The sequence below is a fragment of the Orcinus orca genome, chromosome 13 (assembly GCF_937001465.1).
Source record: "Orcinus orca chromosome 13, mOrcOrc1.1, whole genome shotgun sequence".
Classification (NCBI taxonomy): Eukaryota; Metazoa; Chordata; class Mammalia; order Artiodactyla; family Delphinidae; genus Orcinus; species Orcinus orca.
In genome coordinates this window covers 67,282,756-67,296,487 of record NC_064571.1, presented here as the reverse complement: position 1 = coordinate 67,296,487, position 13,732 = coordinate 67,282,756, and the positions used below count along the sequence as shown (strand labels likewise).

General features: G+C 54.1%; 1 protein-coding gene across 3 annotated transcripts in view; it reads right to left on the bottom strand.

The window, feature by feature from the left end:
* Positions 1-1,975: 1,975 nt before the first annotated feature.
* GALNT14 (polypeptide N-acetylgalactosaminyltransferase 14) overlaps positions 1,976-13,732 on the bottom strand; it is a 232,100-nt gene continuing 220,343 nt past the window's right edge. For 2 of the 3 annotated variants that reach the window (XM_033425224.2, XM_033425225.2), the window contains 2 exons: positions 3,770-3,889; positions 1,984-2,553 (listed from right to left, as the gene is read on the bottom strand). In XM_033425224.2, coding sequence (XP_033281115.1) covers positions 2,395-2,553; positions 3,770-3,889 — 279 coding nt within the window. In that variant the 3' untranslated portion in view covers positions 1,984-2,394. Of the gene's footprint in view, positions 2,554-3,769; positions 3,890-13,732 lie in introns of all 3 variants that reach the window. The other variant, XM_004268185.3, reaches the window with a different exon arrangement.

The window sequence follows — 13,732 nt, the reverse complement described above, 5'->3', positions numbered from 1 at the left end:
TGCTTTCCACTAAGGAGGTCGTAAGATGCATACCCTGCAGCTCAAATGTGAACCTTTGGTGTCTCCATTAGCAAACTACCCCCCCCACGTCCTTCACGGAGTCTTTGTTACTGTCCCAGCTTCTTTTACTAGTAAGAGGAAGGTCAGTGGGATCCCCGAGCCTTAGCTTTTCTGCCACACCTAAGCAGCTGAGATTAAAAAATAAAATGTTTGTCCCTCTGGGGCAGAGGCCTCCGTTCCTGTTTCCCCATTTCCATGGGTATTCAACAGAGAGCTATGGCCACCTACAGTCTGTGACTTTACAGGGGAGCAAACTAGGAGCAATGTCCCTTCCTCTTGGACAAGGAGTCGTGTTTCCAATCACACCTGGAGGAAAATATTCACTGAGAGCTTGATGTGCCTGACTCAGCGTTGGGGCTAAAGTAAGTCACGAGCCAGCTTTCCTGCCACCGGGGAACTCCCAGGCAGGCACAGCTACAGAGGGAGACAAGGACACGGATGGGGACAATACCAGCTCCTTTAGTTATTTCAGTGCAGAATCTGTTTCCCCTATTTAGGGGAGAGGGCGCTGGTGAAACTGTTCTTTCTTCTCTGCAAAACTGGTTTAAACCCGGTGGCCCTGTAGCTTGAGCAGCCAACAGAACATCTTCTTCTATAGGTGTCTTTATCACATGGCCTCCTCGCCTTTCCACAGTGGGGCGTAGCCAGCCCCACAGAACAGTCACATCGTAACTAAAGAAGGCAACAGGAGGACTGCATAAACAAATCCAGCCGAGGACACGCTGGATCTGCACACAGCCCTTCACTCTCCACGTCTGCAGCAGTCCACAGTCATGGAGTTTTAATGATGAGCTTGAACAACGGGCATCACGGAAGGCTTTCTGGATGAAGGGGAGACAGACACCCGTTCGGGGTATAAGATGGGAGATGGATTCCGAAGTGGATCCAAATGGCCCCCACCTCCTGGTACCAGCTCTCCTGTGTAATCCTCTCCCCTTGAGTGTGGCTGGGCCTAGCAGCTCACTTCTCTCAAATAGAATGTGGCAAAAGCGATGGGCAGTAACTGGTGAGACGAGGTTGGAAAGGACTGTGACTTCCGTCTTGCTGGTACTCTTGCCTTCCTGGCCTGCTTGGCTGGTGGCTGGGTTAGAGAGGCCGACATGGCAAGGAACTGAGGGCAGCTTCTGGCCAACAGCGAAGGGCCACGTCCTACCAACAACCACGGCCACACCTTGACTGCAAGCTTTCAAGTCACCCTGAAGCAGGGGACCCAGGGAGGCTACGCCCCATAGAAACTGTGCGGCCAGAGGTGTGTGTTGCTTTAAGCTGCTAAGTTTTGGGGTCATTTGTTTCTCGGCGATAGATAGCTAAAACCATTACTAATTAGCACGTGGTGAACTTACCTCGGCTGAGAACGTACAGGCAATTCCGGCAACTTTTAAACATGGGTCGGTTCTTTTCTTAAAGCCTAGTCACTAAGAATGCACAACCACCATACCCAATTCCCAGAACACACTGGGGATTTGTTAGAGGAAGAAACTCCCACACCGATGGCCACAGACTCTAAAGCCATCAGGGCCCACAGAGACGCCTAGAGCAGTGATTCCAACCAGGGAGGAGCCTGGACCCTGCCCTGGACCTACTGCAGTGGGATCCCCACAGGTAGACCCTAGGGCTGCTGAATCGTTGCAGTTTCCCCAGATGAGACAGTGTATCCCTAGGTAGGAAACACTGCTGTCCTTCGCCTCCCCCACTTGATGTAACAGGAGATGAAGGGCCAGAGAAGTTACGTGTCCTCTCCAGGTGGCACTGCCTGCCAGCGGCAGCTCAGGATCAGAGGGCAGGTTTCCCATCTCTCCGTCCTCTTTTTCCACCCCCAACAAGGCCCCACCACCTGCCCACCCCGACTCAAAGGAGAACTCAGCCTAGCTCTGAGCTAACCTAAGTGCAAACAAAGGAGGAGAGACACAGACAGAACTTCCACGGTTCCTTTATTTGTTTTGAAAAGCACCTCCGCCCTTCGTCTCTCAGTCGAGTCCTGGCCTAGTGACGACGAAGGCTGCTCTCTCTGGCCTCTTTCGTTAAGACAGGGAACCACATCAACACTTCCCATCGGATCTCTGCCTCCAGGTACCGTGCAGGGGCAGACCCATCCAGGACTGGAACTTAACGGCCTTGAGAACACGGGGATCTGTCTGTCTCTGAGTTGCTCTTGGCTTGCAGTCTCTTCCTGCATCCTCCCTGACAGCCGTTCCTGTCCTGGGGGGGCTCTGCCTTCGCCTCCCCATTCAGGGCTTCTGCAGTAGTTCGGGGCTGCCTGCAGCCTGGTTTCCAGTCCGATTCTCATCCGGGGAAGCACCACCCCACGGCCCCCGCCGGTTCCAACGCGGATCTTCAAGAGCTCACCAGGTCCCAGTGCTGGCTCATAAGTGAGGACTCACACGGATTGACAACGATCTCCCTGCCGTTCTCAGTGCCATCGCCAAACATGTCTGTGTCTAGGCAGAGGTGGGATGCCACATGCTCGATGCGGGAACCAGTCTTGGTCCATTGCTGGGAAGATGGAGAGGGGAGAGGATGAACCAGAATTCTCTGGCTAAGGTCCTGGGTCCTAGCAATAGTATTGGGAGTTCCAGCGTAATCAGAAATGTTGACACCACATGGCTAGGGTCATCCAGAGACTTGACTTCATGGTCTCATGGAGGAAGAAAACTGCAACTAATTGCCTTGCCAGGTATTGTTGTTGGTTTTCTTTTTTTTTTTATCGGATTAAAAAAAGTAAAAGCGAAATCAATATGTTTGCTAGGAAAACTCATTAGAAGGCAATAACTTTCCAAGCCATAGGCCAGAAAATGTGAAGCGAGTTAGTCACAGGAGCAGCTAAAGAAATGATCCACGCTCGGTATCTGCACCGTCAGGAAGAAGTGGGTGAGAATGAGGAGGGGGGGATGGCGAGGCAGCAGCGGGGAGGGGCTCCTGGGCAGCACCTGAAGCCGAACCTCTGCTCCTCCAAAGTGCTTCAGCACACGAGGGGCCCAAGTAGAGAGGGGGTCTCGTGCTGCTGCTTCCCAGACTTCACCTCACTGGACAAGGAGGGAGGGGATGGACACGTATTGGGGAGCTACCACTGGCCAGGTATCATGGATCATCTCAGTGAATTGCTCTAAACAGCTACCCTGTGTAATGGGCATCATCAACCTCATTTCATAGAGGAGGAAACTGAAGCTCAGAGAGGTCCAGTAACCTGCCAAGGGTCACACAGCCAGTGAGCCGTGAAAATGGATATTTGAATCTCGGTCTCTCTAACACCAGGACCCAGTTGGCAGGAAACTGAGTGGAGCCAACACTGTGCCGCCAGAGAAACGAGGCACAAGGTACATCCAGAGTGCTGTGAACTTTGCTGGACGTCCTGCCAGAGGCCAAGGCCCCCGAAGGCAGAGGTTCAAGTCTTGTTCATCCTTGTGGCCCCGCAGGCTCTGTCCCAGTTATGCTCCTGCTCTGGGATCCTGGGTGGGCGTTGGAGCAAGACAAGGCAGTACAAGATACACACGCAAGCTGAGGTAATAGCGCGGTCAACGGGCTTTCACACGGCAGCGGATCGCTGCTGTGGGCACCACGGATGGTATCAGAGGCCCCTCCCTCCCTCTCCTAACCAGAGGACCTCTTCCTTATCGACCCTTCCTCCTCTGAAGCTTCTCTCTTTTCCTGCACACGAGACTTAGACCTACACTGGCGGCCACGTCCCAGGGCAGACGCGCTGAGCACTTACCTGTCTGTCATCTCCATTCTTGCAAAGGACAAGAACCACCGGGGCGCCAGGGAACAAGGTGATGACTGACAGGCACAGCTCCTCCTGGAGGATCTGCTGGGTGTATGTGAAGGCCCAGATCTGGAGGGGAAGAGGCCAGAAAGGGTCACCTCAGGATGCTTGGAAGCCACCCCTGTTGGGATACTACTGTGCCTACGTGTGACAATTAGCGCAGCTTGGTACGAAGCACTGGGCGGGGCGGAGGGGCGGTCCTAGCGGGAATCGACTGTCAACAGGTGACCTGGGAAAATGCTACTCAAGAGCCAGAGGTTCTTGGGTCACACCCTCGGTGAAGTCCCCGCCCCTATCCCAAGAAGGGGACTGGCCTGGGGCATGCAGGCTGCCTCTGAGAGGCAAGGACCAATTCCGGGCTTTGGGCAGGAGACTGAAGGACACCCCGGCTGAACTGCATGGTCTCCAGTTTCTCCGTTTGGATTGGTGTCTGTTCCCCACACTTGACATTTCACATAGCTACCCGGCAGGTCACACCCCCCATCCTCCCAGCTGTCTTTAGAATGTCCCTTCTTTGAAAAGGAGTCCAAATTGGCACCCTGAGAACGTGAGAGTTGTGACAAGAGGCAGATGGAGGGGCAAAGGGAATGAGGAGGGGGTGGGAGAGGAGAAGGAAGGAAAGAAGGAAGTTGTGAGAAGTAAAATCATTCCAAGAGGGCGCATGCACGCCAGCACTCCAGGAGAACAGAGCACTTGGCCCCGGACCTCCTGCATGGGGAGCAGCTAAGGAATCGGATGGACATGCAGAGTTCTGACAGAGGCGAAGGGAACGGGGCGTTCGGTGAGGTTCATTACGAGGAAGGAGGAATGTTTCCTTCAAGCGCCAGAGACCAGAGAGCAACCAACTGCTGAAGCAGCCCGGGCCACCGCCCAGCTCTTCGATCAGGGGTGGAAATGCTGGCATAATAGTTGTCAAACGTGAACCTTCAAGAGGTTTTTCCTAGGTTGTAAAACAGGGATAACATCTGTCCTTTGTCTTATCATGGGGCAACGAAGACTTGTGAATCGGATGCCCCGAGGGGAGCTGCAGAGAGGACCCCTTTAAGGGCTGTACCTCTCCTCTTCCACGACACCCTTACCGTCCAGTGGACCTTCTGTCCCTGCACCAGGCCACTTGGTGTCGAGAGACGACCTAGACCAGAAAGTACTCCCTGGGCAGTGGATGGAAATAGAGACGAATAAAGACTGGCTGTGAGTTGAGAATTCCTGAAGCCTGGGGATGGGTACACGGGGGTTCTTCATACTCTTCCACTGAGTTCGATTTCTGTATCTACTCAGTTGTTTTTTTTGTTTTTAATAATAAAACGTTAGGAAATGTACTCTTCTGGCCTTGTGAACATCACCATGCTACGCAAACCATTTGCCTTCCTCCAGGGTAAGCTGCAAGGGGAAGACACCTGTATACATGGAGGTAACGTTGGAACCATGACAAGATGGCTAATAGAGGCTCACATTTCTTGAGCATCTACTATGTGCCAGGCACTGTTCTGGGAGCTTTACACATGTTAACTTAATCACAAGACTCCAATTAGGTAGGTGTTGTCATTATTCCCCTTTTACAGATGAGGAAGGTAAGGCTCAGAGAGGTTATCCTAAGTCAGGTACACAAAGTGGCCCCTACACCCACTCTCCCCAACAGCTCTATTTGAGCTACTGCTGCCGCTGGGGTCATGGCTCGTTCCGGGCCCTTTGATTCAGTTTAATCTTGGGAGACCCCTCCTCCAGGTCGTAAATATTAAAACGATAGATCAGCTCCTCCTTGACAGGAGATAGCTGGCAGGAGCTTCCTCCTCTCGGCCACTTCCCAGTGGCAGCCCCTGTGAGAAGGGAAACCAAGGTCACACCCCGTGTCGGGGGCCGGGGAGGGGGCAGACCAGAGAGTAGGCCCCTCCCCTGACACTGATGGGAACCGGGCAAGAGTATGAATGGAGGCCCACCCGCCGCGGACGCCACACCAGGCCAGGGGACACGCGTGGCGCTGGCTTCCAGCCTGGGCTGCCCCCCTTTACTTCCCACCCCACCTCTGTCCCCCACTGTGAACTCCCAGCCTGCATCTCCCTGCTTGGTCACTCCTCTCTCAAGGGTCCCCCTAGGGCCTGGGTGTGTGGACCTGGGACACAGTCCATCCTCTGGAACGGACCCAGGGGAGAGAGATCCACACAAGTCCCGAAATCAGGCTCGGGTCATTAGGGTGGATTCTGGGGTCCTACACATTTGGGGAGTGTAATGTAGAAGGCGGACACAGGTCCTAGGCGTGAGCCCTGAGAATTCCTTGGCCTGTGGTGCGGGGGGAGAGCAGGGCCCAGGTACAAGGGCAGGGCTGCCAGGGGGCCATTTGCCCAGGCCCACCGTACCACTGGCCTCAATGTTAGACTTCTGCATTGCCTGGAAATGAGGATAAACACACAGTCACCGACATGGAAAGAAGATGAGGCTCATCGCTCCGTCCCACTACCTGACCACACAGCTTGCAGTGAACCGTGAATTAGCATCTTAAAAATAAACCCTGTGATTATCTTACGACCACTACAATACACTAGCTTTGTGTTTTTTATGTTAAAAGCATTAATTGATTAAATATAAAAACTTAAAATATACCACAATTTCTGGTAGCCCATTTAGGCACTTTTTTTTGTGTGTGTGTGATACGCGGGCCTCTCACTATTGTGGCCTCTCCTGTTGTGGAGCACAGGCTCCGGACGCGCAGGCTCAGCGGCCATGGCTCACGGGCCCAGCCGCTCCGCGGCACGTGGGATCTTCCCGGACCGGGGCACGAACCCGCGTCCCCTGCATCGGCAGGCGGACTCTCAACCACTGCGCCACCAGGGCAGCCCTGGGCACTTCTTTTTGAATATCCTTAGGGGCTTCAAAAACCAGAAGTGCTGAGGATGGTGTGGGGTAGGGTGGGGAGTGGTGGTCCTTTTAACTCTGAGACACCCCATCCACAAATGCCTTCCGGGAAGGAATGTATATGGTACCCTGGGGGCTCTGAGGAAACCACCTCGAGACGCCCGGGGGAGAACGTGCACAGGCACAGACAGGTATTGAAGCCCTCATACTATGTGGACTTTGCATTAGCTGGTGCTTTACTGGCATCGAAATAATTCAGCCTCGCAATTCCCCAGAGGGACGCAGCTCTGTGGCCACACATATGCAAGAGAAGAGAGTTAAGAGGGAAGCAGAACATGGGAGCAGGTGGGGAAGGAAGCAAGGAGAGGTTTTCCGATTCCTATTCTGCGGCCTGTCAGGCTTTGCAGAATGGTCGGTGATGAATGGGTTTATTAAATGAATCTCAGAGTCAGAAATGAATTCAAGAAGGCGGCAGTGGTTGCTCAGGCTGGCCTGGTCTCGATCGGTGAGCACTGATGGCTCCATTTCGGGGACTGGCAAAGTCACAGCCTTCAACCCAATGCACACAGACAAGGCCATATCCATGGAAGCTAACCCAGAGGCCATCCTGGAGGTGGTGTGGGATGCCTTGCCCCTCTGGGACGGGCTGGTAAGGGGTCGAGGAGGAGGCAGTCCATTCCTCACCCTCCAGCCTCTTTGTTGCTGCCCTGGAAGAGGGGAACTGATGCTGGGGAGGGGATGGTCCAGGCCAGACAGCCTGAAGGCCTTCTGTGCTCGGAGGAAGTCTCTGGAGCTGCCAGTGTGGGTGGGAGACAGGAGTGACCCGTCACTGGGGGAGGAGACTTCTCGCTAGTAAATGCTCACCTGGCCACGGCAGCTAGCCTGGGACTTACTGTCCTGCACTGGCTGGAGAAGCAGAGAGGAAAGATTTTCTTCAGAGGAGATACCTGAAGGAGTAAAGTTCTGAAGGGAGCAGGCGTGAAGCTAAGCTGGGGCCCAAGCCCAGGGGCTGATCTTAGAATGGTCCAGAGCCACCGCCAGTAGGCAAGGGCACTGCTTTCCAGCTGGGGTGCTTTTGCCCCTAGCCACCTACCCAGGGGACAGCTGGCAGTGTCTGGAGGCATTGTTTGACTATTATGACTAGGTCGGGGCTGTTACTGACACCTAGTGGGTGTGGTCAGGGATGTTGCTAAACATTCTACAATGCACAGACAGTCCCTGCAACAAAGAATTACCTGGTACTAATGCCAACTGTGCTGAGGTTGAGAAACCCTAGCCTAGCCTTTTTTGTTTTTGTTTTTGTTTTTGTTGGATATAGTTGCTTTACAATGTTGTGTTAGTTTCTGCTGTACAGCAAAGTGAATCAGCTATCTGTAAACACATATCCCCTCTTTTTTGGGTTTGCTTCCCATTTAGGTCACCACAGAGCACTGAGCAATAAATTCTCATTACCTAGCCTAGTCTTAAGAGCTTGGTGTCTGGAGGCGGCAGGGCCGTGTCTGAACCCTGCTCTGGCACTACTAGCATATGACCTGGGTAGCCTTGGTCACCTCCTCTAAGCCTGCTGTGAAACCCCCATCTGTGAAGTGGGGGTTACTGTGAAGCTGAAACAAGCAGATGTTCGTGGAGCACTCAGCCCACTGCCCAGCCCCTGGAGGAGAGTCTCCGTGAACCATCTTTTTCCAACACATGGGAAGGAGTGGTTGGATGAGGACAGAGAAACATTGCCATGTGGACAGACGTTAGGGGGCTGTGTTTTCCTTAAGGCAGAAGCATGCATCATTTTCTGCTGGTGGTGAGTTCCCTGTTCAAAAATTCTCCCGTGTGGAGAAGAATAAACAACAGAGAAGAAACAGTGGCTGGGAGGCAGCCCTGCTGGCTGTGCGGTGGTTAGACGGCCAAAGTAACTCGGTGCCGAGGGGCGCTTCTGTTCTTGATTGTTCACCTTCCGTTGTTTACGTGACCCTCACAGCCACCCTGGGAAGTAGGTACGATTGGATGGAAGGTGGACTGAGGTCAGTGGTTGCTCTGGGCAATGCCAGGGGTAGACCCTGGGGTTGACTGTGAATGCGGGACCTCCCTGGTGAGACAGGATCTGAGCCAAGCGCGTCCAGGGCCACGGGCTGGCCTCAAACCTCGTAGGCCACACTGGGCATTGCCCTCGTCCATCGACACGACCTGAAGCCTGCTTCAGACAAGATGCTGGGAATGAATGAATGGGTCCAAGCGAACCTTTAGTTCAGCCGACCTCTTGATGCACCTGTATGGCTGCGGGACCCCCAGATGCACTGACTGGCTGTGCAGGGGACCTTCATCACCTGCAGGGACAGTCAGCCGTGCCCTGGTGGGGGCCCTCTGACCAGGGGCAGCTCTGAGACACACTCCTCTCCTTCAACTGGGACTAGACTCACTTTGGGGGTCTTTGTTTCCAGTCCGTCGTGTCCTTTCCTCCCAAGTTGTAAGAATACACCCAGTACATATTGTGTTAGGCCAGGCTGTTGGACTCTGGAGTGACTGCCGGGGCTAAGACCCTGGCTCGCTTGTTTTTTAACCCCATAAACTTGGGTGAGTTACTTAACTCTGCGCCTCAGTCCCCTCAGCTCTGAAATGCAGATTACAGCAGCCCCGTACTCGGAGGGTCCAGTATGGTGCTGAACAGGGAGCAAGTGCTCAGTTACTCTCCGCCCGTTGGCTGTGATAGTGGAGGATGCCAACAGGAGGAGAGACGGCCCTGGAGATCCTCCTTTGGAAAACTGCCTTTGCTCTGCCTCCCAGGACAGATGCCGGAGAGGCAGTCGTGATGGGGCCATTCCCAAGGGTGTGCTGAGAAAGCCGGGGAGGAAGGGTGGTATCAGGCAGGGAAGGTGACCGCTGGCAACCTGTCCCACTGGCAGACTCACCGAGAGGTGCCAGTGTGAGTCCGGGTTTGGGGGAAGAGCTTTGACCTTCATCTCACCCACCCAGGCTACCTAGTGGCCTGCACGCATCCTTCACAAGCCAGTAGCCTGAACTGCCGGGGATCCAGGTGGGAGGACACACTAAAAAGGTTTTCATTTATGTTTTTTCCCTTTCTTTAAATGGGGATACAGTGATATTGGTGCATCTGTCTTCTTTCTATCTTTCACAAGTATTTTTCTAGGGAATCCAATAAAATTGAGAGGAAACTTACTACCCAGAAGGCTTCTGCGGCTTCACACATTTACAAACTGATGATGTATTTCTCTTTCTACCTACGGCATCAGGTTGCTGCCATCTTGAATACACACTCAGGTTAGATATTTTGTTCCCAAGGTTGACAAACCAGCCAAAGAAAGGGAAGGGAGGGAGGGTGAGGGGTGGATGGGGCTGCGGTGGAGCAGGGTTGTGAGCCAGCATTGGGGCCAGAGGACAGCCATGGTTGGATGGTCTCCTTTCAACAATGAGGACAGCCACGTGCACAGGGACACGCCACCTGGAGAGTCAGTGGCCAGCTGGAAGCAGAGCTCAGGGCCCCCGAGCCCCATCCTCTGCTGCTGTTTCACCCCACGTGTTGAAGACGCCGGAATCTACCACCCAAAGAATCTGAGCCTGATTTCGGGACTTGTGTGGATCTCTCTCCCCTGGGTCCGTTCCAGAGGATGGACTGTGTCCCAGGTCCACACACGCAGGCCCTAGGGGGACCCTTGAGAGGGGAGTGACCAAACAGGGAGATGCAGGCTGGGAGTTCACAGTGGGGGACAGAGGTGGGGTGGGAAGTAAAGGGGGGCAGCCCAGGCTGGAAGCCAGCGCCACGCGTGTCCCCTGGCCCGGTGTGGCGTCCGCGGCGGGTGGGCCTCCGTTCATACTCTTGCCCGGTTCCCATCAGTGTCAGGGGAGGGGCCTACTCTCTGGTCTGCCCCCTCCCCGGCCCCCAGCACGGGGTGTGACCTTGGTTTCCCTTCTCACAGGGGCTGCCACTGGGAAGTGGCCAAGAGGAGGAAGCTCCTGCCAGCCATCTCCTGTCAAGGAGGAGCTGATCTATCGTTTTAATATTTACGACCTGGAGGAGGGGTCTCCCGAGATTAAACTGAATCAAAGGGCCTGGAACGAGCCATGACCCCAGCGGCAGCAGTAGCTCGAGCAGAGCTATGGAGCCAGGTTTCCAAATCCTGCCTTACTTCCAAATCCTCACTTACTAGTGTATGACCTTGGAGAATTCTCTCCAGGTCTCACGTTCATTATCTGCAAAACGAGGACAATAGTAACACCTACTTAATCGGCTTGACGCGGCCTCTCAGAGACAGAGAGGTAGGGGCAGGAGAGAAGGTGAACAAGGCACAGGAAGGGGTCTGAGGGGCAGATGCAACTTCTCTGGACAGGCCAAGAGGCAGGACAGGCTGAGAGATGCAAGGGGGAGAAGAGGCAAAGGAGGGTTATCACCTTAGCAGGAGGCGCTGGGAAGGAGGACGACGGGACGGGTAGTTTACGTAGGAAAGAGCAGCAGACACCGAAAGCATGAGAAACGTAGTGTAAGTCAGTCCTGCAAGGGTATATACTCCACGCACACACGTGCACACGCCCAGAAACACATGCACACGCCCACACACTTGGGGGACGAGTCTAGCTGCAATTGCTGTGCGGATTTCTATCAGTGGGTTCAACACCTTCAGAATACTTGGACAGGCAGCCCAGGCCTGCCGTTGGCCGCGCGTCCCGCTAGGAGAGCGCTGTGTCTAACCCGGCGTAATCCCACCCGGCACCCCAGCATGCAGCCTGGTGCCCAGGGCACCGTGCACACTCGGTGGGTGTCATCTGTTGAAGGGAACTGAACATCGTCCTGTCTCCTGTGTTCTTCCCATATCCTGAATTCGCACTGCTGCCACACACACCCAACTGTTCTCTCCAGAGAACAGAAGAGTGACAGCTTGGCACGATTTTCTACAAAAGAACTCTTCGCTCACTTGAACCCTGTTACTCTGCTAAACCTTAGTTTCCCACAGCGACAGCTTTCTCCTCTCCCCTTTCGCACTCCGCTGGGACGTCAGCCAGAACAGGTACCACTCTCCTCTAGTCAAATAAAGGCCTGGCAGCTTCTCCCTGGGCCAGGCTATTGGGTGGCCCCTCCCTGAGCCCCAGAGATCCCATGGCTCCCCCCGCCACCTTCCTTATGCAGCCAAAGACATTACATACCAGAAAAACCCCTACTTTGCTAGAGACAGATGCGGCAAACTTCTGTCTCAGGGAAAGGGGGATGATAACGTTTTGGCTGTTTGCGATCCCCATGAGCAGGGCCCACACGTGGATTCAGAAGACAGGGATGTGCGCTATCTACTCACACATTCTACAAAATGCCACTGACAAGTGGTATCATTCTCAGCCAGGCTGCCACACCTAAAGTGAAACCGACACCTCTGTCTCCTTCCCCTTTTCCTGTCTGACTCAGGCAGCCCCCTTCCGTGTCTTGCTGGAGCGGAGATTATTTTTGGAAAAGATCTCAGCAAGCTGGAGGCTGGTGGTGTGATGCCTCAAATGCCAGGCTGAGAGTGTGGGTTTCTGTGGCGGACAATGGGGAGCCATTGAAGGCTGCATGGAGATGGGGAACAATGGTTTGGTGATCACATGTTACTGGAGGCTGTGGCCAGCATCTAACACAGTGGTTCCCAAGCAGGGTGGTTTTGTCCCCCAGGGGCATTTGGTAAAGCCTGGAGACAGCTTTGACTGGCAATGACTGGTATGTATGGGGTGCTCCTGGCATCTGGTGGGCAGAGACCAGGGATGCTGCTAGATGGCCTACAGTACACAGGATGGTCCCTACCACAGAGTGACCCAGCCCCAAACGTCAAGAGTGCCGAGGCTGAGGGCCACTGATCTGGCATGAAGAAGCGAATGTTGGGGCCATGAGCAGCTATTCTGAGGGGAGAAGGGACGGGATTTGCAGGAATGGGGGATGTGGGAGAAAGAGAAGCCATGGAAGATGGACAGGAGAGAATTAGTGGCATGATGAGGTGGCCGGGGAGCCTGACAGCACTTGGAGCCATCCGTCGGCTTGAGTTTCCGAGGCGTTTGCCGTGGTTGTGGACTCACTAGATCACCCTGTGTTTGAGAGGGAGAGTCCGGCAGGGATGTCTGAGTGTAAACCCACCATCCTGGAGCCACCTCCTGGGCTCTCACAGCCTCCTACCCCTGATGATAAAAGTCAATCTCCTCAGCTGGGAAAAGGGGCCATGACGAGCCTCTTCCCTCCTCTCCAGTCTTACCTTTGCTGCTCCCTCACCATTCTACCCCTCTGACCACAATCTCCCTGCAGCCTTTCAAAGGCATCCTGGCTCCCAGCCCCGGGCCTTGGTACATGCTGGATTTGCCCACCTGCCCTTTCTTCCCTTCATGACCTGGCCTATTTCTACTCATCTCTCAGGATACAGCTCATTTTCAGGTCCTCTGGGAAGACTTCCCCAATCCTTGTGTAGAATTTGGATATCATCTCTCTGCACTTCTATAGCACCGAGGACCAAACTCTCTCCAGGACAGAGATTGTATCAAAATGGCTGCTGACTTGCTTCTTTTTGCATTAGATCCCTCGAGGGGCCATGGTGGCCTGCAACCTAGCCCTTCACCTATGCATCTCCACAGTCAACAGAGGACACAGACGTTTGTAGAGTAAATGAATGAATAAATGAATGAATTCATGGATGGATGAAGATACAGAATTTGTGAATCAAGAAAACAGAGGAGGGGAGGGGGAAGATGGCGGAAGAGTAAGACGCGGAGATCACCTTTCTCCCCACAGATAACATCAGAAATACATCTACATGTGGAACAACTCCTACAGAACACCTACTGAATGCTGGCAGAAGACCTCAGACCTCCCAAAAGGCAAGAAAGTCCCCAAATACCTGGGTAGGGCAAAAGAAAACAGACTAAACAGAGACAAAAGAATAGGGACGGGACCTGCACCGGTGGGAGGGAACCGTGAAGGAGGAAAGGTTTCCACACACTAGAAGCCCCTTTGCGGGCGGAGACTGCGGGTGGAGGAGTGGGGGAGCTTCGGGGCCGCGGAGGAGAGCACAGCAACAGGGGTGCAGAGGACAAAGCGGAGAGATCCCC